Source organism: Eubalaena glacialis, chromosome 1 (genome assembly GCF_028564815.1).
Source record: "Eubalaena glacialis isolate mEubGla1 chromosome 1, mEubGla1.1.hap2.+ XY, whole genome shotgun sequence".
Classification (NCBI taxonomy): Eukaryota; Metazoa; Chordata; class Mammalia; order Artiodactyla; family Balaenidae; genus Eubalaena; species Eubalaena glacialis.
Genome location: NC_083716.1, coordinates 46,291,053 through 46,317,422, shown reverse-complemented (window position 1 = coordinate 46,317,422; position 26,370 = coordinate 46,291,053). Strand labels below are relative to the sequence as shown.

The 26,370-nt window shown below is 37.9% G+C and overlaps 1 protein-coding gene across 4 annotated transcripts; it reads right to left on the bottom strand.

The window, feature by feature from the left end:
• Positions 1-22: 22 nt before the first annotated feature.
• On the bottom strand, positions 23-26,368 carry TFAM (transcription factor A, mitochondrial). 4 transcript variants are annotated; one of them, XM_061195987.1, is made up of 7 exons: positions 26,086-26,367; positions 25,395-25,513; positions 23,739-23,809; positions 23,178-23,327; positions 19,611-19,706; positions 14,237-14,293; positions 25-235 (listed from the first exon to the last, which is right to left on the bottom strand). In XM_061195987.1, exons 1-7 carry the CDS (start codon positions 26,184-26,186, stop codon positions 98-100), a joined length of 732 nt encoding a protein of 243 aa, XP_061051970.1. In that variant the 5' UTR covers positions 26,187-26,367; the 3' UTR covers positions 25-97. The 4 variants fall into 4 exon arrangements, with proteins under 4 accessions (XP_061051989.1, XP_061051970.1, XP_061051979.1 ...); XM_061195996.1 differs by lacking the exon at positions 25-235 and adding an exon at positions 12,196-12,685 and having other exon boundaries at positions 26,086-26,361; XM_061196006.1 differs by lacking the exon at positions 19,611-19,706 and having other exon boundaries at positions 23-235; positions 26,086-26,368.
• Positions 26,369-26,370: the final 2 nt, after the last annotated feature.

Genomic DNA, 26,370 nt, shown 5'->3' with positions numbered 1-26,370 from the left:
CTAGCTCTTCAGTCTACAAACCACTACATTAATAATGGATGCACACCATGATCAGTGACCAATCACATCATTTCTTTCAAAGTCTGTTGGTGACTGGTCACTGCAAATCTGTTATTCGATTCAGGCAGAAACAGCAAGAGTTGTAGTTGCATGGGCTCTTTGTCTCCCGGTGATGAACTGTTGTGGTTACTATGAACTTCAAAACTTCCTGTATGTAATGACTCCATCCAGGCCTCTGCAGAGAGACAACCAAACTCTAGCAAGGCTTCTAGCAGCATAAGGCAGTGTCCCTAGGATGAAATCCCTGACAACCCTGCCACCCCTGCCCCAACACACACACACAATTAAAATGCCTGCCTGAAAAAAACGATGCCAGAATTTACTGTTACTTCCACCATACACCTAATGATAGTCCCCTGTATTTACTAAAAAGGACTTAAAATTATGAATCTTTCCTCTGTATACTTAACTTGCAGTATTATATTACTTTCAGGTGTACAACATAGTGATTCAATATTTTGCAGATTATACTTCATATAATAAAATGTTGGCTGTATTTTCTGTGCTGTAAGTTACATCCTTGTAACTTATTTATTTTGTACCTAGTAGTTTTTACCTCTTAATCCCCTTCACCTATCATGCCCCTCCTCCCACCCCTCTCCCCTCTGGTAACCACTAGTTTGTTCCTCTGTATCTGTGAGTCTGTTTCTGTTTTGTAATATTCATTAGTTTGTTTTATTTTTCAGATTCCACATATAAGTGAAAACATACAATATTTGTCTTTCTGTGACTTATTTAACTAAGCAATGGCTAAATTTTATTCTTTCTATGGCTGAATAGTATTACATTGTATATATATACCATGTCTTCTTTATCCATTCCTCTGTTGATGGATCCTTAGGTTGCTTCCATATCTTGGCTATTGTCAACAATGCTGCAATGAACATTGGTGTGCCTATATCTTTTCGAAATAGTGTTTTCCTTTTCTTGGATATATATCCAGGAATGGAATTGCTGGGTCATGTGGTAGTTCTATTTTTAGTTTTTTAAGGAACCTCCACCATCTTCCTTAGTAGCTGTGCCAATTTACATTCTCACCAACCATGTATTAGGGTTCCCTTTTCTCCACACCCTCACCAACACTTATTATTTCTTGTCTTTTGAATGATGGCCATTCTAACAGGTGTGAGGTGATACCTCATTGTGGTTTTGATTTGCATTTCCCTGATGATTAGTGATTTTGAGCATCTTTTCATGCATCTGTTGTTCAACAGTATGTCTTCTTTGGAAAAATACCTATTCAGTTTCTCTGCCCATCTTTTAATCAGGTTGTTTGTTTTTTTTGATATGGAATTGTCTGAGTATATATTGATATTTTGGATGTTAACCCTTTATGACACATATCATTTGCAAATATCTCCTCCCAATCAGTAGATTGCCCTCTCATTTCGTTGATGGTTTCCTTTGCTGTGCAAAAGCTTTTAAGTTTGATAACGTCCCATTTGTTTATTTTTGCTTTTGTTTCCCTTGCCTGAGGAGACAGATCCAAAAAATATTGCTATGACCTATGTAAAAGAGCATACTGCCTATGTCTTCTTCTGGGAGTTTTATGGTTTCAAGTCTTACATTGGTCTTTAATCCATTTTGAGTTTATTTTTGTATATGGTGTGAGAAAGTGTTCAAATTTCATTCTTTTACATGTAGCTCTCCAATTTTTCCAGCACAATTTATTGAAGAGACTGTATTTTACCCATTGTATATTCTTCCATCCTTTGTCATAGTTTAATTTACAATATGTGTTTGGGTTTATTTATGGGTTTTCTATTCTGTTCCATGGATCTATGTTTCTGATTTTGTGCCAGTACCATACTGTTTTGATTACTGGAGCTTTGTAGTATAGTCTGAAGTCAGGGTGCGTGATACCTCTTGCTTTGTTCTTTTTTTCTCAAGATGGCTTTGGCTATTTGGAGTCTTTTGTGGTTCCATACAAAATTTAGAGTCATTTGTTCAGGTTCTTTGGAAAATGTTATGGGTTTGATTTAATCTGTAGATTGCTTTGGGTAGTATGGATATTTTAACAATAGTAATTCTTCTAATCCATGAACATGGAATATCTTTCCATTTATTTGTATCGTCTTCAATTTCCTTCATCAGTATCTCATAGTTTTCAGAGTATAGGTCTTTCATCTCCTTGGTTAAATTTATTCCTAGGTATTTTAGTCTTTTTGATGTGATTGTAAATGGGATTGTTTTCTTTTTTTTTTTTTAATATTTTTATTTATTTTATTTATTTATTTATTTATGGCTGTGTTGGGTCTTCGTTTCTGTGCGAGAGCTTTCTCTAGTTGCGGCAAGCGGGGGCCACTCTTCATCGCGGTGCACGGGCCTCTCACTATCACGGCCTCTCTTGTTGCGGAGCACAGGCTCCAGACGCACAGGCTCAGTAATTGTGGCTCACAGGCCTAGTCGCTCCGCGGCATGTGGGATCTTCCCAGACCAGGGCTCGAACCCGTGTCCCCTGCATTGGCAGGCAGACTCTCAACCACTGCACCACCAGGGAAGCCCCCGGGATTGTTTTCTTGATTTCTCTTTCTGATATTTGATTATTAGTGTATAGAAATTCAACAAATTTCTGTATATTAATCTTGTATCCTGCAACTTTACTGAATTCATTTATTAGTTCTAACAGTTTTTGGTGGAGACTTTAGGGTTTTCTATATACAGTATCATGTCATCTGTAAATAGAGACAGTTTTACTTCTTCCCTTCCAGTTTGGATGCCTTTTATTTTTTTTCTTATCTGATTGCTGTGGCTAGGACTTCCAATACTATGTCAAATAGAAACGGCAAAAGTGGGCACCCTTGACTTGTTCTTAATATTAGAGAAGGAAAAGCTTTCAGCTTTTCATCATTGAGTATGTTTAGCTGTAGGTTTGTCATAAATGGCCTTTATTATTATGCTGAGGTATGTTCCCTCCATATCAGCTTTGTTGAGAGGTTTTATCATGAATGGATGTTGGATTTTGTCAAATATTTTTTCTGGATCTATTGAGAGGATCATATGATTTTTAGCTTTTGTTAACGTGGTGTATCACATTGATCAACTTGTAGATGTTGAATCATCTTTGCATCCCTGGTATAAATCCCACTTGATCATGATATATGATTCTTTTCATGTATTGTTAAATACAGTTTGCTAATATTTTGTTGAGGATATTTGCATCTATATTCATCAAGGATATTGGCCTGTAATTTTCTTTTTCTGTAGCGTCTTTGTCTGTTTTGGTATCAGATTAATGCTAGCCTCATAGAATGAGTTTGGAAGTGTTTACGCTTCAGTTTTTTGTTTTCTGTTTTTTGTTTTTTTTTGGGCGGGTGGGAATAGTTTGAGAAAGATAGGTATTACTTTTTAAAATTGTTTGGTAGAATTCCCTTGTGAAGCCATCCAGTTCTGGACTTTTGCTTGTTGGGAGTTTTTTGATTACTGATTCAATTTCAGACTAGTAATTAGTCTGTTCAGATTTTCTATTTCTTCCTGATTCAGTCTTGTAATATTGTATGTTTCTAGGAATTTATCCATTTGTTCACTCTGTTGGCATATAATTGTTTGTAGTATTCTCTTATGATTTTTTGTATTTCTGTGATATCAGTTGTAAATTCTGCTCTTTCATTTCTAATTTTATTTGGGCCCTCTCTCTTTTGTTCTTAATAATGAATCTGGTGAAATGTTTATCAATTTTGTTTATCTTTTCAAAATACCAACTCTTAATTTCATTGATCTTTTCTACTGATTTTTGTTTTTCATTTTATTTATTTTCTCTCTGATCTTTATTATTTCCTTCCTTATGCTGACTTTGGGCTTTGTTTGTTCTTCTTTTTCTAATTCCTTTAGATGGTAGGTTGGGTTGTTTGAGACTTTTCATGTTTCTTGAGGTAGAGCTTTATTGCTGTAAACTTCCTTCTTAGTACTGCTTTTGATGAGTCCCATAGGTTTTGGAAAGTTGCGTTTTTATTTTCATTTGTCTTCAGGTATTTTCTGATTTCCTCTTTGGTTTCTTTATTGACCCATTTTTTTTAGTAGCATGTTGTTTAGTCTCCGTGTGTTTGTTTTTCCCATTTTTCTTACTGTAATTGATTTCTACTTTTATATAGTCATGGTTGGAAAAAATGGTTATATAATTTCTACCTTCTTAAATTGGTTGAGGCTTTTGTGTGTGTGTGTGTGTGTTCTAGCATATGATCTATCCTGGAAAACGCTCCATGTGCCCTTGAGGAGAATGTGTATTCTGCTGTTTTGGGGCAGAATGTCCTATAGATATCTATTAAGTCCAACTGATCTAACGTGTCATTTAAGAATACTGTTTCCTCGTTGATTCTCTGTCTGGATGATCTGTCCATTGATGTAAGTGGGGTGTTAAAGTCTCCTACTATTATTGTATTAGTGTCAATTTCTCCCTTTATGTCTGTTAACATTTGCTTTATATATTTAGGTGCTCCTATATTAGGTGCATGTATGTTAATGAGTGTCACAGCTCTTCTTGTATTGATCCCTTTATCATTATATAATGCCCTTCTTTGTCTTTTGTTATAGACCTTGTGTTAAAGTCTACTTTGTCTGATATGAGTATTGCCACCCCAGCTTTCTTATCATTTGCATTTGCAAGAAATATCTTTTTCCATAACTTTACTTTCAGTCTGTGTGCATCTTTAGCTCTGAAAGTAAGTCTCTTATAAGCAGCATATAGATGGGTCTTGTTTTTTTAATCCAATCAGCCACCCTCTTTTTTTTTTTTTTTTTTTGGCTGCACCAGGTCTTTGTTGTGGCATGTGGACTTCTTAGTTGCAGCATGCATGCAGGATCTAGTTCCCTGACCAGGGATCGAACCCCGGCTGCCTGCATTGGGAGCACGGAGTCTTACCCACTGGACCACCAGGGAAGTCCCCACCTCATGTCTTTTTTTTTTTTTTTTTTTTTTTACCTCATGTCTTTTGATTGGAGCTTTAGTCCATTGACATTTAAAGTGATTATTGAGGGAATTCCCTGGTGGTCCAGTAGTTAGGAATCTGCACTTCCACTGCAGGGGGCATTGGTTCGATCGCTGTTCAGGGAACTCAGATCTCACATGCCTCGTGGCACGGCCAAAATAGATAGATAGATAGATAGATAAAGTGATTATTGATAGGTATGTACTTATTGTCATTTTGTTACTTGTTTTCTGGTTGTTTTTGTAGTTCTTCTTTGTTCTTTTCTTCTTCTTCTAGTTCCTTCCCCTGTGGCTTGATGATTTTCTTTAGGGATATGCTTGTGTTCCTTTCCAGTTTTTTTTGTATCTATTGTAGGTTTTTGATTTGTGGTTGCCGTGGGGTTCATATATGTTGAACTATATCTACTTGCTTTTTTTTTTTAAGAATTTTTTTTTAAGATTTAATTTATTTATTTTTGGCTGTTGGGTTTTCTTTGCTGTGTGCAGGCTTTCTCTAGTTGCAGTGAGTGGGGGCTACTCTTCGTTGTGGTTGCACAGGCTTCTCCTTGCAGTGGCTTCTCTTGTTGCGGAGCACAGGCTCTAGGTGTGTGGGCTTCAGTAGTTGCAGCTCTCGGGCTCTAGAGCACAGGCTCAGTAGTTGTGCACATGGGCTTAGTTGCTCCGCGGCATGTGGGATCCTCCCAGACCAGGTATTGAACCCATGTCCCCTGCATTGGCAGGCGGATTCTTATACACTGCACCACTTGGGAAGTCCTATATCTACTTGCTTTTAAACTGATAGTTATTTAAGTTCAAAGACGTTCTAAAAGATCTACATTTTACACCCCTCCCCCAAATTAGTTTTTGGTTTTTTTGTTTTGTTTTGTTTTTGGCTGCACCACACAGCATGTGGGATCTTAGTTCCCTGACTAGGGATCAAACCTGCGCCCCCTGCAGTGGAAGCATGGAGTCTTAACCACTGAACTGCCAGGGAAGTCCCCACATTTGGTTTTGGATGTCATATTTTACATCTTCATGTTTATCCCTTCATGTTTACTGTAGTTACAGTTTTTACAATTTTTGTTTTTTAATCTTCATACTAGTTTATTCATACTAGCTTGATCCTCAATCTTTACTGTATTTTGCCTTTACTAGTGGGATTTATCCTTTCCTATAAATTCTTGTTGTAGCATTTTCTTTTCCATTTAGAGAAGACCCTTTAACATTTCTTTTAGACTTAGTTTAGTACTGATGAACTCTTTTAGTTTTTGCTTATCTGAGAAATTCTCTCTCCTTCAATTCTGAATGACAGTCTTGCTGGGTAGAGTATCCTAGGTTGTAGGTTTTCCCTTTCAGCACTTTAAATATATCATGCCACTCCCTTCTGGCCTGCAAAGTTTCTTCAGAAAAATCAGCTGATAGCCTTGTGGGGGTTCCCTTGTATGTGACTCTTTGTTTTACTCTCACTGTCTTTAGGATTCTCTCTTTAACTTCTGTCATTTCAATTATGATGTCTTGGTGTGGGTCTCTTTGGATTCATCTTGTTTGGGACTCTGTGATTCCTGTACCTGGACATTTTTTCCTTCTTCAGGTTAGGGAAGTTTTCAGCCATAATTTCATCAAATACATTTTCAACCCCTTTCTCTTCTCCTTCTGCGACCCCTATAATGTGAATGTTTGTATTCTTGATGTTGTCCCAGAGGTCTCTTGAAATATTCTCATTTAAAAAAGTTTTTCTGGGCTTCCCTGGTGGCACAGTGGTTGAGAATCTGCCTGCCAATGCAGGGGACACGGGTTCGAGCCCTGGTCTGGGAAGATCCCACATGCCGCGGAGCAACTAGGCCCATGAGCCACAACTACTGAGCCTGCGCGTCTGGAGCCTGTGCTCCGCAACAAGAGAGGCCGCAATAGTGAGAGGCCCGCGCACCGCGATGAAGAGAGGCCCCCGCTTGCCGCAACTAGAGAAAGCCCTCGCACAGAAACGAAAACCCAACACAGCCAAAAAATAAATAAATAATAATTTTAAAAGTTTTTCTTTTTGCTGTTCTGATTTGATTTCCTGTATTCTATCTTCCAGATTGCTTATGCATTATTTTTTATCACTTAATCTCCTGTTAATTCCTTCTAATGTATTTTTGTTTCAGTTATTCTTCAGTTCTCTGACTGGTTCTTTTTCATGTTTCATAGTTCTTTGAATTTCTCACTGTGTTCCTCTATTCTTTTCCCAAGTTGCTTTTGTTTTTTGTGTTTTCTGTTGTGTGTGTGTGTGTGTGTGTGTGTGTTTTATTGTTGTTTTTTGTTTTACTATTGAACTCTTTATCAGGTAAATTATGTTTCATTTTTCCCCCCCTGCGGTTTCCCCCCACCCCATTCATTTGAAATATATTCCTCTGTCTTCTCATTTTGACTTTCTCTATTTGTCTCTATGAAATTAGGTGAAACTGTTACCTATTATGGTCTTGTAGGCATGTCCTTCTGTGGGAGCATCCTTATGCAGTCTGTGTTAGCCCAGTGGCTTTGGTGGGAGCTGGATCTGAAGTGAGCACAGGCCGTATCTTCTCCTGGTGTGTGCTGATGGCAGCTGCTTTGATGGGAGGTATGGCTAGCGTCCAAGGGAATAGAGCTGGAGTCAGATGTGAGCTGGGACTTGTCCCAGGCTCAGTGGTGGTTGTCACCCTATTGGGAAGCGGGACCAAGTCCAAGGGGCTGGAGCAGGAGCCCTAAGGGAGTCAAGTTTCTTCCTGGCATGATGGCAGTCTCTGCCTTGGTTTGGGGTGGTGTTGGGGCTGAGGGGTTGGAACAGCACTTCTGAGCTGGCTTTGCTTCTTCTCCAGTGCACACACACATGCGTGATGGCAATGGCAGGCTCCACCTTGGTCAGAGGTGGGGTCAGGGCCCAAGGGGTTAGAACCCCACCTCTAGGCTGGCTTGCTCTTTCCCTAGTACATTCGCACACGTGCAATTGTGGTGGCAGTCTTTGCGCTGGTCAGAGGTGAGGTTGCGGCCAAGGTGTTGGAATTTCACCTCTGAGCTGGCTCTCCTTTTTTCCCAGTGCATACATGTGTGTTGGCAATAGCAGTCTCCACCTTAATGGGGAATGGTGCCAGTTCAGGCGGGACTGGAGTGGGATCCTGGTGCAGACTGGAGTGTACCCTGGGGTGTCCTGGCAGGCTGGCCAGAGCACCAGTTTTCAATCTGCTGGTCTGGGAGCAAATATGTGTGTGCTCTTCAAGAGTGGAGTCTCAGTTTCTTACAGCCCTCCAGTAAGCCCCAGTGGTCTTCAAACCAACTAAGAGGGCTGTCTTCCTAGTGCCAGACCCCAGGACTGGGATGCTTCATATGGGGTGTGAATTCCTTGCTCCTTAGAAAGGATCCCAAGCCTGTGACATCCCAATCTTCTGGATCACCTGCTAGGGATGTGGATCCTGGGTAGGATGCTTCTCCTCCCTACCAGACTCTGTGTACAACAGCCTTGGTTGTACAAGAGCTGTTCTGCTAGTCTTCAGGTCTCCTTCATGAAGAATTGCTCTATACATAGTTGTATTTTTGATGTGTTGATTGGGCTAGGTGAATTCAAGGTTTTCCTACTCCATCTTGATCCCACCCTGTCTCCAGATCAAACAAATTATTTAAATAGAATCTTAGAGTTGGGTATAACCAATCAACTTTTTAATGTGAAGGCTGATGGTTGGTAGTCTCTATAGTAAAAAGTCACTGTGTCAGAACTGTATAATTGACCCTGAACATAATGGGATTGAACTGTGTGAGTCTAACTTATATGCAGATTTTTTTCAACAGTAATTACTACAGTACTACATAATCAACGTTGTTTGAATCCACAGATGCAGAACTGCATATATAGAGGAACCGTGTATACAGAGGGCCAACTATAAGTTATACATGGATTTTTGACCACATCCCTAACTCTTGCACTGTTCAAAGGTCAACTATACTGCCTTCCTTATTCTCCTCTTATACATGACTTGTGGGGGTGGAGAAATGAAATTGGATAAATCTTAAATTAATATAGGCAAAAAAGTAAATTCAATTATTTTCTTGCACATCACATGTAAATCAGACACCATTATGTAACGATGATTTAAATGACATTAGGGTGATTTTTAAATGTTTAGCTTATTTAAAATTCTTGTTTAGGGTCAATTTTAAGTATGTAGCTTCTTAGCCAGTAAAAAAAAAAATTTTTTTTTTAGTATTTTTTAATGTGCTAGAAAATAGTTTCATGTTTCATGTATTTTCCATTAAATATAATCAATTATTTAATCAATTACCAAAAGTACTTTATTTGTGAACAATGTGAGAGACTGATGATACTAGCTTTGTATAGTTTTACTTTCTGTTTGGAAGGTTTTACAAATTCAAAGTAATAAATATGTTCATTTCTTATTCTTCCCAAAGGTTCAATTTTAAAAAAACTATTTAAAAAAAAAAAAGTATTACTGCTTTAAAATTTCAAAACATACAGTCTGTGCTTATAACATTTTCAAATTTGTCTGTAAGAGCTTGGAGCTTTGAAAAGAAGGAGGGAGAGTGGCTGTGAGGAGAGGAAAGTAAGAGTATTCTTGAGAGAATTCTTATAGTAAAAAGATAGATAAAATTAAGAGAAATAATGGATATTTATTACTTAACTATATAAGAACTTCCTGCTGCTTTAGCACAACCTGGTGGTGATTAATTTTAGGTACAGTAAATGTCAGAAAAATCAATAAAGTTTTCTAGTTACTTTAACTCTACTTGTAGTAATATCATTTTAATTCAGAAATTTAAATATAAACATTCAAAGCCAACTATTTAAAAAAAGAAAGTGGCATTTCCAAAAAAGGAGTTAGCCAAAAGCAATAGCAAAATTACATGATTACAGTAGGCTGAATCTGCACATTAATATCCCTTAAACATCAGAAAGTAAAATAATTACACACATACCCATCATCAATTTATTTCAAAAAATCTAATACTGGTACTCTAATGAACAAAAGTGTAAACATCTCTTTATGACCAACTGCTCAGAAAAGCATAAACACTGCTTTCATTTCCTCAGCATCTTTTCCCTGGCACTATTCTTTAGCTCTTACAGCAATTACTTTGTTGGGTCAATTTAAGATAAGTCTAAAAAGTAAGGTGTTATATGACTGGCCACTGATTATTGATATAAGCGCTTATCCTTTATAACAATAGAATTTGTGTGTATTGTTAAACTGGATGGCATTTGATATATGGCATGCCAGTCTTCAACATGTACTGAAGTTTATTAAGAAAGGTGTGAAATCAGATTATCCTAATATTTAAAGTATTAATGATGACATTCTTTTAGAAACAAAGAAAAACAAATAAAATGATATTATCATAAAATGGTTTTGCTCTAGCTCCTTTCACTGTTTCATACTTTTCTTCCCTACATTAAGATGTAAATATTTAAGAACTTACCAGACACTGAACTTCCCAGTATATTCCGGAAGATAAGATTTGAATGTGTTTGGTATAAAATGATATAGGTAGTTAAATGCTAAAAGAGCTCAGAAAGTAATTGCAAAGATGTGTTTTATACTACACTTGTCCTGCAGGTGTTTACGTAACTCATTTCTCTACCTCACCCATTCTATAATATTCATTACAAACACTGACTCCTATCTGCTCCCTAGGCTCATCTGAAGCACAGAACACAGTAAATTATTTGAGTGATTATTGTCTCCATTATCCTGAGGATGATACAAAATCAGTACCATTCTAGATGCCATAGGAAATTAGGGCTTAATTCTCTCCTGGAAACCTAATTGAGAAAAGCCTGTGATAGACGCTAGCACACGTCCTTTTCTTCCTTAACCCTTACTCCCCAAAATACTCTAGCCTCAGACCCATGGTGCCTATCTACCTAATGGCAGACTTTGTCCTGTATTCCTATCCACAGGGGAAAGTTGTTTGAATACACTCAGCTTCATATATTTAAATCTTAGGCTTCTCTTAAGCTATATTTTTCTTTACAGTCCCTCCCTACCTTTGCTATATTCGGTATGTAAAAAGTCATTTTTTCATGACTTTTAACTTATTTTCTATCCACAAACTACAAAAATCTTCATTTGTTTCTGGAGATCTAGAATACACAATTTTTTGGCATAATATTTTGTATAATATGAATATAAATTTTGAGTTATCTTATTCCTGTGAACTGATGATGACAGTTGAATATTTTGCTCAAAAAGCTGGTGAGGATTTTGAAAACCTTTGCTTGACTCTCCTAAGAGGATAAACAAATGCTAAAGGATGGTAAGGTTTATATGCTAACTGGCAAATTCTTAAGGTTTATTTTACTGAGCCATAGCAAATAATTTAAGAGCATCTCATTCCACACTGTACGGGTCAGTCTTTGCAGGCTATCCATCTCTGTAACAACTAGTCAACTCTGTCACTGTTGCACAAAAGCAGCCATAAACAATAAGAATGAGTATGGCTGTGTTCCAATAAAACATTATTTATGGACACTGAATTTCATATTAATTTTCATGTGCCTTGAAATATTCTTTTTTTTTAACCATTTAAAATTGTAAACACAATTCTTACCTCACAAGCCCATGAAAAGCAGGCAGTGGGCTGGATTTCGCCAACAGGCCAGAGCTGGGTCCCGTACATAGGCTTTTATATGTTACGCAAAATGTTTAAAAATTACAGGCTCTAAATCTAGAGACAGGAGACTTATGTTTTTTTAGATCTCTCATTTTAAAACTTATACCAAATAAGTTCTCTACTTTCTGGATAAATATACTCACATAAGAGAAAAAATAATTCAGAATACAAATTCCTACTTTAAAAAAACAAACAAAAAAAACCCCCCAGAAAGCTGTAAAATGAATGTCTCACCTTAAAACATATAATTAGGAAACACTTAAATTTTTACTCTATGCAATATAAAACAATATGCATAGATATGGTACATAATTTTTTAGTTTTTAATTTAGGAAAAAAGATAATTAGGACAAGATTTATAAATTTCTCTACCCCTTTTATAAAAGTTGCAACTGACACCAGAAATCTCTTGCATGTACAACCATCAACTCTGACTACAATATGAATTATACCTAGGATTTGGAATTTGCCAACATGAGTTCTGGATGCTCTATTAAAAACGAACAATTATATCACAGAACATTATGGCTTCTACAAACTTTGAGACACTTTTGAAAAGGAAACGCCTGCCTCCATAATATAAGGAAACAAGAATATTCTTTCCATAGTCATAGAGTATAAAAAAACTTCACAGTCTGATTTACCTTTATCAAAGGTAAAATGATTCACGGTTACATTTCATGGATTATTTTGATGCTCAGTGGTTCCTAAACACAAAATACATTCCGCATGAACTCTTATCTGTTTGGGTTTTCCAAAGCAAGACACCAATACAAAATGTATTGAATTGGCTGGCAGAAGTCAATGGGCTAAAGAAAAGAAATTAAATATAAATGTTTACCAACTTTTATCCATTTTAATTTTACAACAGCTTTGGGTATTGAGACCTAATTGGTTTCTTGTGTCTATCCATTATGAACATAATTCAATCTTCTATTTTAAGACTTCTCAGGGTCACTATTTTGCTGTGTATTTCACTGAACGTCGTACAAGATCATCTCGTCCAACTTCAACCATCTGTTCTTCCCAAGATTTCATTTCGTTATAATAACGAACTTTATCATCTTTAGCAAGTTGAATATATACCTGAGAAAAAGTGTAATCGTTAAAATGATTTCTTTAGAGGAATCTTTGCAATTAATTTCTGGAATGCTTTCCTATATATACTCTAGAAATTATCTTACTATTCTACATATGTAAGTGGGGATTGGAAACGAATGTTTTCGTGAGATAAAAATTCGATGAAGAAAGGTAAGAGATAAAGATTTTAAATATTAATGAAGTTGTTACAATTTCAGGGCTTGGAGTATGGAAAATGAACAGGGGCAGGGTGTGACCATCACTGGATACAGTGACACTAAGTTATGAGTGACACTCTTTTAAATACCAATTTTATTTGCAGTCAAAAACTACCAGGGGGCTTCCCTGGTGGCGCAGTGGTTAAGAATCCACCTGCCAATGCAGGGGACACGGGTTCCATCCCAGGTCCGGGAAGATCCCACATGCCGCGGAGCAACTAAGCCCATGTGCCACAACTACTGAGCCTGCACTCTAGAACCCACGAGCCACAACTACTGAGCCCATGCGCCACAACTACTGAAGCCCATGCCCTAGAGCCCCTGCTCTGCAACGAGAAGCCACCACAATGAGACACCCACGCACCACAACAGAGAGTAGCCCCCACTCGGCGCAACTAGAGAAAGCCTGCACAGCAACGAAGACCCAACACAGCCAAAAATAAATAAATTAATTTAAAAAAAAAAAAAAAAAAAAAAAACCTAGCACGGACTTCCCTGGTGGTCCAGTGGTTAAGAATCTGCCTTCCAGGGGCTTCCCTGGTGGCGCAGTGGTTAAGAATCCGCCTGCCAATGCAAGGGACACAGGTTCGAGCCCTGGGCTGGGAAGATCCCACATGCCGTGGAGCAACTAAACCCGTGCGCCACAACTACTGAGCCTGTGCTCTAAAGCCCGCGAGCCACAACTACTGAGCCTGTGCACCACACTACTGAAGCCCGCGTGCCTAGAGCCCGTGCTCCGCAGCAAGAGAAGCCACCACAATGAGAAGCCTGTGCACCGCAATGAAGAGTAGCCCCTGCTCGCCGCAACTAGAGAAAGCCCACGAGCAGCAACGAAGACCCAATGCAGCCTAAATTTATGTATGTATGTATGTATGTGTGTATTTATTTACTTATTTATTTATATATAAATAAATAAAAGAATCTGCCTTCCAATGCAGGGGACGTGGGTTCAATCCGTGGTTGGGGAACTAAGATCCCACATGCCTGCCGTGGTGCAACTAAGCCCACGTGCCACAACTAGAGAGAAGCCAGCACGCCACAAGTAGAGAGAAGCCCATGCACTGCAATGAAGAGCCCATGCCGCAACGAAAGATCCCGTGTGCTGCAACGCAGCCAAAAATAATAAATAAATAAATAAATATTTTTTAAAATAAAATAAAATGAAGCCAATTAAAAATAAACCAATAAAATAGAGAAAAGCCAAACTGGTTCCAAGAATATGAAAATAATTTAAAAATACTTTGTGTAATATAAGTATATCACATGAATCAAGCCTTGCTCTAACATGTTCTCATAGATATTCTAACTAGACACTTGAGACTAAAACCATACTACTTACTTGCTTTTGAGAACTAGAGAGATTTTTCCAGCTTTCATTTACAGTTTTCAGCTTTACCTGTAAAACAACATATCTTTAAGTACCAGATATAGGGATTTCAATGATTAAAGAAAAATGTTTTTTTATTATTCATTCCAATAACAAACACTCAGATATCAAGAATCACAAGCAAAGATTCATCAATTCTTAACATCTTTTCTAAGTAAAAATTATTAAACTGTTAAAATGTACAAAAATTAATGGTATGAAGGTATTTAAAAAGGTATCTTTTTAAAATCTGAGATATAATTGACATATAACATTAGTTTCAGGTGTACAATATAATGATTAGGTATCTGTATATATTGCAGAATGATCAGAGTAAGTCTAGTTAACATCCATCACCTTACATGGTTACAAATTTTTGTGTGTGATGAGAACTTTTAGGATCTACTCTCTCAGCAACTTTCAAATGTGCAGTACAGTATTTACTATAGTCACCATATTGTACATTGCCAGGACTTATTTATTTATAACTGGAAGTTTGTACCTTTTGACCTCCCTCACCCATTTTGACCCCCCCCACCCGCCAACTCTAGCAACACCCATCTGTTATCTGTGTCTATGAGCTCTTTTTTTAAGATTCCACATATAAATGAGATTATACGTTGTCTTTCTCTGATTTTTTTTCACTTAGCATAATACTCTCAAGGACCATTCATGTTGTCACAGATGGCAAGACTCCCTTATTTATGATGGCTGAATAATATTTCACTGCATATACACATTTTCTTTATCCATTCATCCATCAATGGACACTTAGATTGCTTCCATGTCTTGGCTACTGTAAATAATACTTCAGTGAACATGGGGGTGTATATATCTTTTTGAGTTAGTGTTTTAGCACAAGGGTTCCCTTTTTACCACATCCTTACCAACACTTGTTATTTCCTGGGTTTTTTTGATAATAGCCATTCTAACAGGTATGAGCTGATATCTCATTGTAGTTCTGATTTACATTTCCCTGTTAGTGATGTTGAGCACCTTTTCAGGTACTTGTTAGCCATCTCTATGTCTTTCTTTGGAAAAATGTCTATTCAGATCCTTTGCCCATTTTTTAATCAGATTTTTTTTTTTTTTTTTTGCTGAGTTGTATGAACTCTTTAAATCATTTGCATATATCTTCTCCCATTTGATAGGATGACTTTTCATTTTGTTGATGGTTCCTTTTCCCGTGCAGATATTTATCTCTTTGGATTCAGAAACATTAATATTCAAGTATAAACTACATTCTGTCATAGACTAACTTCAAAGACTAAGTGTTTTATTTCCTCTCTGTAGCTTAATGTTTTCTTCTAAAATTTGTGCCAACATGTTTAGGTGTAGTCATAGGAAAAATACAACACCAGTTCTTATTCTACTTAGCTGAACTTAACTATGTGACTTGGAAAAAGTCATATTACCTCCCTTAGGCTTGGTTCTTCATCTATAAAATTAAAGGGATGCAGGGATCCCATAGCGGGAGGAGAGGCAGAGAGGAGAGTGAGTACACTTCACACAGCTTGTGCTGTTGCTACCAGAGAGCAAAGACTGAAGGGAAAAATGGGTGGGTGGAGAATAAGGGGCAGAGAAGAGACAGAGGGACAGGAGAAGGAGAATGTGAGGGAAAGAGGGATATGGTTTGAAAAGTACCTGTTTAAAGCTAGGAGAATATCATCAGTGATTTTAAGGAGAAGTAGAGTTAAAACAATGAACTTTACTATTCTGACCAGAACTTTGACTGAATTTTATTTTCCTATTAAGAAAAAATGAGGTACCAGATAGTATCCGAGCCTATGTTTTGAATATTTTAAACTTACCTTTTATAAACACATTTAGTATATTCAGGGACAGTTACTAAATAACTGTTCTCTTAGCTTTGGAAACAATTGCTTTGGGCTTCCCTGGTGGCGCAGTAGTTAAGAATCCACCTGCCAATGCAGAGGACACGGGTTCGAGCCCTGGTCCAGGAAGATCCCACATGCCGCGGAGCAGCTAAGCTCGCGAGCCACAACTACTGAGCCTGCGCTCTAGAGCCCACAAGCCACAACTACTGAAACCCGCACATCTAGAGCCCGTGCTCCACAACAAGAGAAGCCACCGCAACGAGAAGCCCGCGCACCACAACGAAGAGTAGCCCCCGCTCGCTGCAGCTAGAGAAAGCCCGCGCACAGCAACAAAGACCCAACACAGCCAAAAATAAATAAAATAAATAAACTAATTTTTTTTTTTTAATTGCTTTAATGCTCTCAATTCTTTCATAACATATCTTTTTGCTTATATTTAATCCATAGGGACTTCCCTGGTGATGCAGTGGTTAAGAATCCGCCTGCCAATGCAGGAGACACGGGTTTGATCCCTGCTCCGGGAAGATCCCAAATGCCACAGAGCAACTAAGCCCGTGCTCCACAACTACTGAAGCCCACGCGCCTAGAGCCCGTGCTCACAACAAGAGAAGCCACTGCAATGAGAAGCCAGCACACTGCAACAAAGAGTAACCCCCACTCACCACATCTAGAGAAAGCCCATGTGCAGCAACGAAGACCCAACACAGCCAAAAATAAATAATAAAATAAATAAATTCAAAAAATATATTTAATCCATAAAGTTTCACACTCAATGCATTAAACAATAATTTATGAAGTTGCATGAATAATCTTTCACCTAAAAAAATAAATCATGAAAAAAAATTAAAGGGATGGAAAGATATTTACTTTTGTTGCTTCCTAAAACCCCATTAAATGAGCCCTTCCACCATGTGAGGACACAGTGAGAAGGTGCCAGCTATGAACCAGAAAAGGGCCCTCACCATGATGGTGCCTTGATCTTGGATTTCCTAACCTCCAGAACTGTAAGCAATAAATTTCTGTGGTTTATTTATTTTTTTTAAATTAAACTAAAATTTCTTAAGGCATAAAAACCACATGGACAAAGACAACAGGAGAGGGCAGTACCAACACAGCATTTTGGAAGCTGAAAAGCAGGTGGAGAAATGATACCTAAACCCAAAAAAGTAAAAGGCAAATTGATTTACAATGCAGAATTCTCAAGTAGCTCAGAAATTTGGCAGCACCAGACAGGTATAAAATAGAGGTGAAGGTCAGGCTAAAACATGAGGATCGACTGAAAGTCTGTTTAAAAAAGAGGTTAAATCCCCACCATGGACAGATTCTATGATATTCATCCTCTTAAAAGGGTAAAATAGTTACTCTGTGGATACCCAGTACAGTTGGGGCAATGGTAACATGCTGAAAACAGGGAGATTTAGTGAAAATGTATATCCCAGAAAGAAAAGCAAAAAAGGCCAAGAGAAAACAATACAGAAAAGCTAAGAAAACTAGAGGACCAGTTTAGAAGATGCATAAACAAATAATAAGAGTTCCAGAGAGTCAGAACAAAGAAAAAAGAGAAGGGGAGAAAAAAGAAAACAGATCACAGTCAAAAGACCAACAATCAAAACGGCTTTACACTTCTCGAAAGCAATTTAAAAAGCTACCAGAGAAAGGAGCAATATTTTTAAATTTTTCAAAGAACAAGATTTCCTAGAATTCTATGTCAAGTCAAACTATCAAACAAATGTAGACATTTTTAGACATGCAAGAACTCAAAAAATTAACCTCCCATGTACTCTTACTGGGGGAGATGCTGTAATAGAATCAGTAAACCAAGAAAGACAACAGAAGAAGCAAAAGCACCACAAGGATGATGATGAAGATCCAGGATGTCAGCTATGCACTAAGCATAGAAGGCAACAACCAAACTGGAACAAACAGAATATTTAATGGAACTGACAGAATATTTAATGCATCTAATGTACTCTAACGTACTCAAGCTAGTGAATATTGAAGAATTTGGGTAGAATTATGGATAGTACATAAAAAACTAAGCAAATACAAAAACAAGACATAATCAATTTCAGGGAAAGTTTTGCAAGAAAGGAAAAATAATCATAGCAAATGGAACACCTCAGCTATGAATATGGTTTACATTATCATAATAATGTTAAGTACTCAATATTGATCTAAACAAAATTATGATAACTATATTGGGAGGTAGGATGATGGAAATGTGAACAGTGGAATAAGAAAGAGTTAAATGTTCATCAAATAGTGAGAGGTAATGCCTAAAATATATGTAATGCTTAGAATTAAAAAAAAAAATCAGGAAGTAACGATACAGAACATTATTTAGAGATATGGAGGTAAATACCACAAGAATCGACTAAAACAGAATGTATTAACTCTGGAGTAAGGAATACATGGTAAAACTAGTATCTTTCATAACAAGCCTTATTTTGATTCTTTAAACTATGAGGGTGTATTTTTTACATGAATAAAAATGATATAATTGAGTTAATTTTAATTTCCAGGGATAAGGCCCAGCCATGAAGCTTCTGAAGTGATTCCAAGATGCAGTCAGAGTTGAGAACCACTGATTCAGGATTCTCAAGCATATAACCTTCTTATACTAATAAGAAAACTATCAATAAATCCAAGGTAAGTTAGTGACTGAGCAAATTTCAACTAAAAAAATAAATAGGCTTCCTTTTTTAGTAATGCAGGGCCATGGAGACTAAATTTAAAATCCCAAGGGGAGTAAATCAGTAAAAGTATATAGCCAGGAAAAAGTACATCACATATATACATTATTTAATCATATGTTCAACAGGATTTGTAAAATGATCTAAGTAACCCAAAGAGGCAGAGTGGCAAAAAACCTACATCTCAGATTGACAAGAATTAGGAATCTGAACAGACAACTTCTCTTGCCATGGCTTATTATAAAAGGAAAAATAGAATTGTCAATTTGGAGCCTCTAAGAAGGAAATAAACGAAACACTAAGCCACAGCAGGAACAACAAGCTTTTTTTTTTTTTTCTGCACATTCATATGACATTCACATGTGTAATACATTCCTGTGGGCAAAACTAAAATTTTATTAAAGGATATAACATGAAGCCATAGGTTACACTCAAATCCCAGTACAAAATATTACACCTCAACCCTACTTTCCCAGTGACTGTAAAACAGTTAAGAACTGCTGGATAAGAAGTCTCCAGAACTTTAACAACCCTATAAAGCTGAAAATTTTATATGTTTTTTGAATTTTAAAAGTTGACTCTCTCTCTCTATATATATAGGCAACTACATATTCAAATTAATTGTATGTGGTAAGAAAAAGGATTCTTCTTTAAAAGAGATACAAGAAAGAGGGCCTTATTTGTATATAGTATTTGTTTATAGTAATTTACCACTTTTCTTCACTATTTGACATGTGGCACCCCTAAAATTTCCTGTCTAGGTATTTTAAAACTTAGAATAAACAAAAATTTTAAAAATAAACAGTTCTGTTTTACCTGTGATGTACCATCCTTAGCTTCCTGAAAGCGTTCAGCTATAAAAATGTTATAAGCTGAGCGAGGTCTTTTCGGTTTTCCAAGCATTGTTAATTCCTAAGTAATAAAAATGGAAGAGTGAGATAAAGTTTTAACCTCTATGAGACTTAATTTCACCTACAGAAAAACTTTATTCACTACTATGCATTACAGAATGTTCTTTAAAGTGAACATTATGATTCTTATATAAAGTATGTGATTGTTCCCTCTTGGGGTCAGAATTTTTATAGTACTGTTTTGAAAATTCTAATAGATTTGGTGAGTTATTTTTCATACAAAAACATTTCCTTTACATATTATTTTCATGGTCTCCATGAACTGAATAACTGAGCACATATGTACAAAATCTTTTTGTACACCACCATCTCCTTGGCCAAAGCACTACATGTCTCCACCACAACTCAAGAACATTAGAGTATCTGTTTAAAAATCTCTCATTTCATTTCCTTCCCTGCATGTCTCTCAACCTTTAACCCTCAACAGATAATGTTAATTTCAATTCTTTTTACTAGGTATCAAAAGGGGTCAGGGGGATGCATGATCTAATGAAAGATATTGCATCATCTTAACTTATTTAGTTGCTGAATTTGATAGTAATTTGTAAAATGATGGAGCTTTTAATGGCAATTTGGTTACAGTCAATAACAAACCCAACTTTTATTCATAAGTAAAAGTAGGGCTTCTCTGATTTACATGTAGAGGTCACTTTCATGGCCCTGAACCTCTCAGTCAGGAAACTAGGCATTTTACAACTTAACTATGCATTTCCCGTTTTGTTTCTAGAACTACTGCTAGGGATTTCTCTCCTAGGTGCTTCACCTCCAACTTCCTGGTTCCCACACTTCTCACCTACTCTCTAACCAGTTGGAACTGGGAATCTAATGGAAAGAAAAATTCCAACAGAGAGAAAGAATGAAAACACTCAGACTTCAGGTTTCCAGTTCCACATGTAAGGAGACTGGAAGTCACCACTCTATCCTAACAAGTATAAAGCTGAAAAGACTGGAAAATCAACAAATCCTCTTGGATGCACAGAAGAGAGGACACATGGCAAACTGCTGCCCCCAAGACTGAAGAGACAGACACAGACAAGTGAACACAGTGAGTCTAGGCTTACCGGAGCAGAGACTCAGGAATGGAAACCAGTGCCGGGGAGGAAAGTGAACTGCAGTTAACAAACTACTGGAGGCTCCATGCGGACAACTCTGAGAGTTACCCAGTCATAGGAAGGACCTCACATTGTGAGGTTTATCCCCAGGAACTTGACCAGATTCCAACTGTAAATAGCAAGAAAAATCCCCTCTTGCTTTCAGCAGGATGAGAGGAAAAGGAAACACTTTGAAATGCCTGAGCATTTTATTATTCTTAACAAGGCCTGCCCTCAGGGGAAACTAGTTAATCAGAACCTAACCTGCTGGTATACTATCAGAGCCTAACTGACTTCAATGAAAGGAAATACCTGACTACAGCTTATTCTAGCCATCCTGTTCCACCTACAAAGGGGAGAAAAAACTGAGAAATACTTGTGAACTTCACAGTGCCAAGGCATAGGCTCATTAAAAGACCAAGACCTAATCACAGGACTAGAATGCTTCCCTTGTCCCCATGCCTTACCACATTACTAAGGCCTATATACAGCATTTCCTTTTACCCAGCACATCATGTCCACCTATCAAGAAAAAATTTCACGGCATACTAAAAGGCAAAAAACCTAATTTGAAGAGACAAAGCAATCCTCAGAACTAGATATGGCAGGGATGCTGTAATTATCAGACCACAATTTTAAAACAACTGTGATTAATATGCTAAGGATTCTAGACAGCTTGCAAGAACAGATGGGCATTGTAAGCAGAGATGGAAATCATAAGAACCAAAAAGAAGTGCTAGAGGGACTTCCCTGGTGGCGCAGTGGTTAAGAATCCACCTGCCAATGCAGGAGACACGGGTTCGATCCCTGGTCCGGGAAGATCCCAAATGCCGCGGAGCAACTAAGCCCGTGAGCCACAACTACTGAGCCTGCGCTCTAGAGCCCGCATGCCACAACTACTGAAGCCCGCGCACCTAGAGCCTGTGCTCCGCAGCAAGAGAAGCCACTGCAACGAGAAGCCCGCGCACCACAACGAAGAGTAGCCCCCACTCGCCGCAACTAGAGAAAGCCTGCGCACAGCAACGAAGACCCAATGCAGCCAAAAATAAATAAATAAATAAATAAAATAAAATAAGTGCACAATCATTTTTTAAAAAAAAAGAAGTGCTAGAGATAAAAAACACTAACAGAGGGAATTCCCTGGCAGTCCAGTGGTTAGGACTCCGAGCTTCCACTTCAGGGGGCACGAGTTTGATCCCTGGTCAGGGAACAAGCTGCATGGCGCAGCCAAAAAAAACAAAAAGAAATCCTCGAAAACCCAAAAGCAAAGAGAACAAAGACTGAAAAGAAAAGAAAACATAACAGAATATCCAACAACTATGGGACAACTACAATAGGTATAACACACATGTAATGGGAATATGAGGAGAACAGACAAAGGAACAGAAGAAATATTTGACTAGGAAACCCCTTATATCCGCCCAATCCTCGTTTGTGGTCCTCCCCACTCTAAGTACTGGTTTGGGTGCATTAAGTAGACAGGGAGAGCAAAAAAGGGAGAGTAAACCCTAGTTCTCAACCCTCCAAATACCATCCCTATGCAGAGACTGTTATTTCTCACTCTTAGTATCTTTTCTGGCTTCCTTTTACTAATTGGATCAGCAGTCTCAGATTACTATCATTGAAATGAAATTGGGTGAGTCCTCAACCCGAGTGCTAGGAGGGCTTAAGACGTTAGAGTTAGGGAGAGAGATCCTAGCACCTCACATTAAAGGCTAGAATCTACTTTTCCAGAGAAATAGTTTTAACTCTGATGACCCTTGTCTACTGTATATGTACTGGACCAGCAAGTTCTCCACCTCACACCTAATACAGAAAGATGTAGTCTAACTATCAAACAATGGAATTTATATGGATTAATACCTTAAGCTGGAAACCACTAATTTTGAAACACGTGGGGTTTTTAATGAGGAAAAACAGGATTTCATCCTAAAGGCACTTCTTATTTGATAAGATACAATAGGCACTTTTTAAACATTGTTGAGTTAATTAATTCAGTCTATTCAGCAATATTCAGAATCAAATTCACCATTACCTATAGAACAATTCAAATCAGTAGGTTATTCTAGACAAGACCCAGAAGCAAGATTCTTGCTATTCCTGATTTGGCTGTTTCATAACTCTGTTCCTACAACTTTCATGCCAGTCCTAACTATATATCTTAAATTCAGATGCATCCAGAAGTAGCAAAAAGGGTTTCCAAAACAGACTCAAAGGCAAGTGGTCCTAGTGGCAGACGGGAACTATCCTATTTTTTCCTAACTAGAGTACACTTGATGACATTCTACCATATCATCAAAATACGACAAAAACACCTATACTCATAGATATATATATTTCAGTTATTTGCCAAAGGAAAAGAATATTTCAATGATACTCACTCTCTTTTTTATTAACGCTTTCTTTTTTAAACGTTTCTGCATGATTTCTTTTTCCAAAGATACCATTTGACTTGGAGTTAGTTGTTCTTGAATTCTGTTTATCTCTTCTTTGTATGCCTGCCAGTCTGTCCTGTAAGCATCTTCGTATATCTATAAATAGAAAACTCATATAAGAAGTCAATAAACTGTTGTTGACTAATTAAACATAGCACACCTGTCAGGGAGAGACAACTGCATGACTTTAGGTAAAGACAGACTGAACCACCAAGTGAAAAATGTGCTCTTGGATCACATTTATAAGTCACGTATTTTTCATATACATGATTACCGAGGGGACAGTCCAGTAATTAGCCTTCAACTTCAAATTGCTGCCAACCCTTCATCGCCACTCCCATACATCCATATTCTCATCATTTATGTGGATCAGAAGGTATGAAGTTCCTTTGTAGATGATGGATGTTAAAAAAAAAAACTCTGGGTCATCTGGTTCCTTAAAGGACATGACAATTGTTCTTAACTACAGAATAACTGGTCAGCAATGTTGAAAACTTATATGCTTACCTTTTTCTCTGCATCAGGAAGTTCCCTCCATAGCTCAGCGATTTTTTTAATTAGTTCTGAAATTTTTGCATCTATGAAATGAAATAAAGTAAAAATTGATGTCACAATTTTATGTCTCAGGATCAATTTCTAAAGACTTCCAGGAAAGCATAATCCATTAGCTCTAAAATTAAGTATTTTTACAGATACCTCTATACCACACACAACTTAATACAATGATTTAGCTTTTCTCTAACCAACTAATTTAAATACGATAAATAATTTAATATTTTCTAACACTGTTAAAGTCTGTTATCTAATAATTAGGGATTATCACTTACCACCAAAATGGTCCTCAGAAATTGATTACTAGTTTAAGTCATTGCGTAATCAGTGTCTACAAGTTTTTTACTTCACATTTCAATCAAAACATTTTTTTCAAGTCTTTCAGGAATTATCAAGTTCATTAAACCTGACTAAACAACAAAATATAGTCTTGATTCATGTAACACCACCTTGTATATCAATTACAGAAATACCATTTGCTAACAAACTAAATTATACTAAAACCAATTCATTATTCCCCATTGCCTTCCTCATCTTAACTGGAATGACAGGGTAAAAATGATTTAACAAACCACTTGTTAGTTTCAACTCCTACATTTTAGAAGATGTGAGTACTGAAGCATGTCTCTTAAACCAGTTCTTTATAATGTAAGACTATTAACAGCTCATTTGATTTTCACAAGTGCCCTGTGATGTACTGCATGTGAAAAGGCTTTAGAAATCATAAGCAAAGGTCAGCAATTACTAACTTAGTCATTATCTTTACACTGTAACCTAAATAAAGACTCACACCCTTTCTAGGGAGTCAACAAACCTCCTAAGTGGAAATCTTTCAGGAACTCAAGAACTGACTTTCAGTGAAAAAGCTCCTGAAATTAACAGTAATTTGTGTAGAGCTTTAAAGTTTACATAACATGTCCACATAAGTTATTTCATTGCAACTTTATTAATAATTCCCAGTGGCAGAAGCAGGAGCTAAGCAAAAGGTAAAATGATTCATCAATGGTCCTCTGGGCCAATGGCAAAAAGGCCCAAAATTCAGCTTTTTCATCCTCTTCCCTGGGTGCTTTCCACTCTGCATGCTATTTTAAAAATACCTTTCGAGCTTTCCTGGTGGCGCAGTGGTTGAGAATCTGCCTGCCAGTGCAGGAGACACGGGTTCGCGCCCTGGTCTGGAAAGATCCCACATGCCGCAAAGCGACTGGGCCCGTGGGCCACAATTACTGAGCCTGCGCGTCTGGAGCTTGTGCTCCGCAACAAGAGAGGCCGCGATAGTGAGAGGCCCGCGCACTGCGATGAAGAGTGGCCCCCGCTTGCCGCAACTGAAGAAAGCCCTCACACAGACACGAAGACCCAACACAGCCATAAATAAATAAATAAATTAATTAAATATTTAAAAAAAAAAAAACCTTTCGCTAGATGTCAATTACATTTAAAGCATTTTTATTTGGTAAAAAATATGTTATACCTTCTATTTTACAGAACATCAAACAGAATGGTTATGTTTCTGCATTCACTGGATGCTTTGGTAGTGAAAATCAAGTTTCCAATTTAACTGCTTAGTGGCCTCTTTATTACATCAAAGAAGAGTATATAGCCCAAACTCCTCACCTGGGTTCTGAGCTTTAAATATGGGTAGCTGTTCTTTAGAAAATCGAACGTATGAAGTCATAGGCTTCTTTGGATAACCAATGACGTTAGATGAAAACCATCTTGGTACATTCGCAAAACTACATACAAATAAAAAGAAAATAACCAATGTTAAGCATATAAGTGCCCATATTCGTAAGGATCTGAACACAGATGCCAAACAAGATGTCATCAAGATGCTATATATCTGACACCTTCGACAAGAAAGATAATGACATTTAAAATCCTGTCCTATCCAGAGGCAAAAGCTTGCAAAACTTAAGTCTCAAAGCCCTTACCTCCTAGGAAGGGCAGACAGTGGAGGAAAGCGTGTACACTCCAGCTCCTGGGCCCCGCCTCCTTAATGCCTAGATGAAGGCAGGAGACTCTTGGAGCGACTTCGTAGGGGACGCCGAACCGGGTGCTCCAAAGTTAGACAGTAAAAAGGGGCGGGGAGGAGGGGAAAGGTAGCCGGAAGCAAGGCACGGGGTACTGATGCAGTAAGGCCTGGTCTCAAAGCCACCATCCCCGTGGCAAGGTCGAGGTCTGAATCACAGGGCCAACTCGGCCCTGACCTTTTAGGAGGGGCAGAAAGCGGAGAAAAGCGTCTACATTCCAACCCCAGGGTGTCCTGAGCCCTGCCGCCTCCGGAGGCGCAGGCGAGCAGTCCTACCTGAGAGGAGAGCGCAGTCGACTGCCACATCCCGCGCAGAGGTCCGCTCCTGACTTTCCCAGAGCACTCAGCACGCCCCACACGCCCCGGAGAAGCGCCATTGCATCCGCAGACGAAGCACTGACCAGGCCCCAATCTCGTACAGCACCCGGGCACAATAAAACAACCCCAACAAGGACGACCGGAACCCACGAGCTATCCACCAAACCTGCTATCAGGCCCGCCACTCGCAAGGCACTATGGGACGTCGGTTGACATCCGGTTTAGATGGGGGCGGGGCAAGGA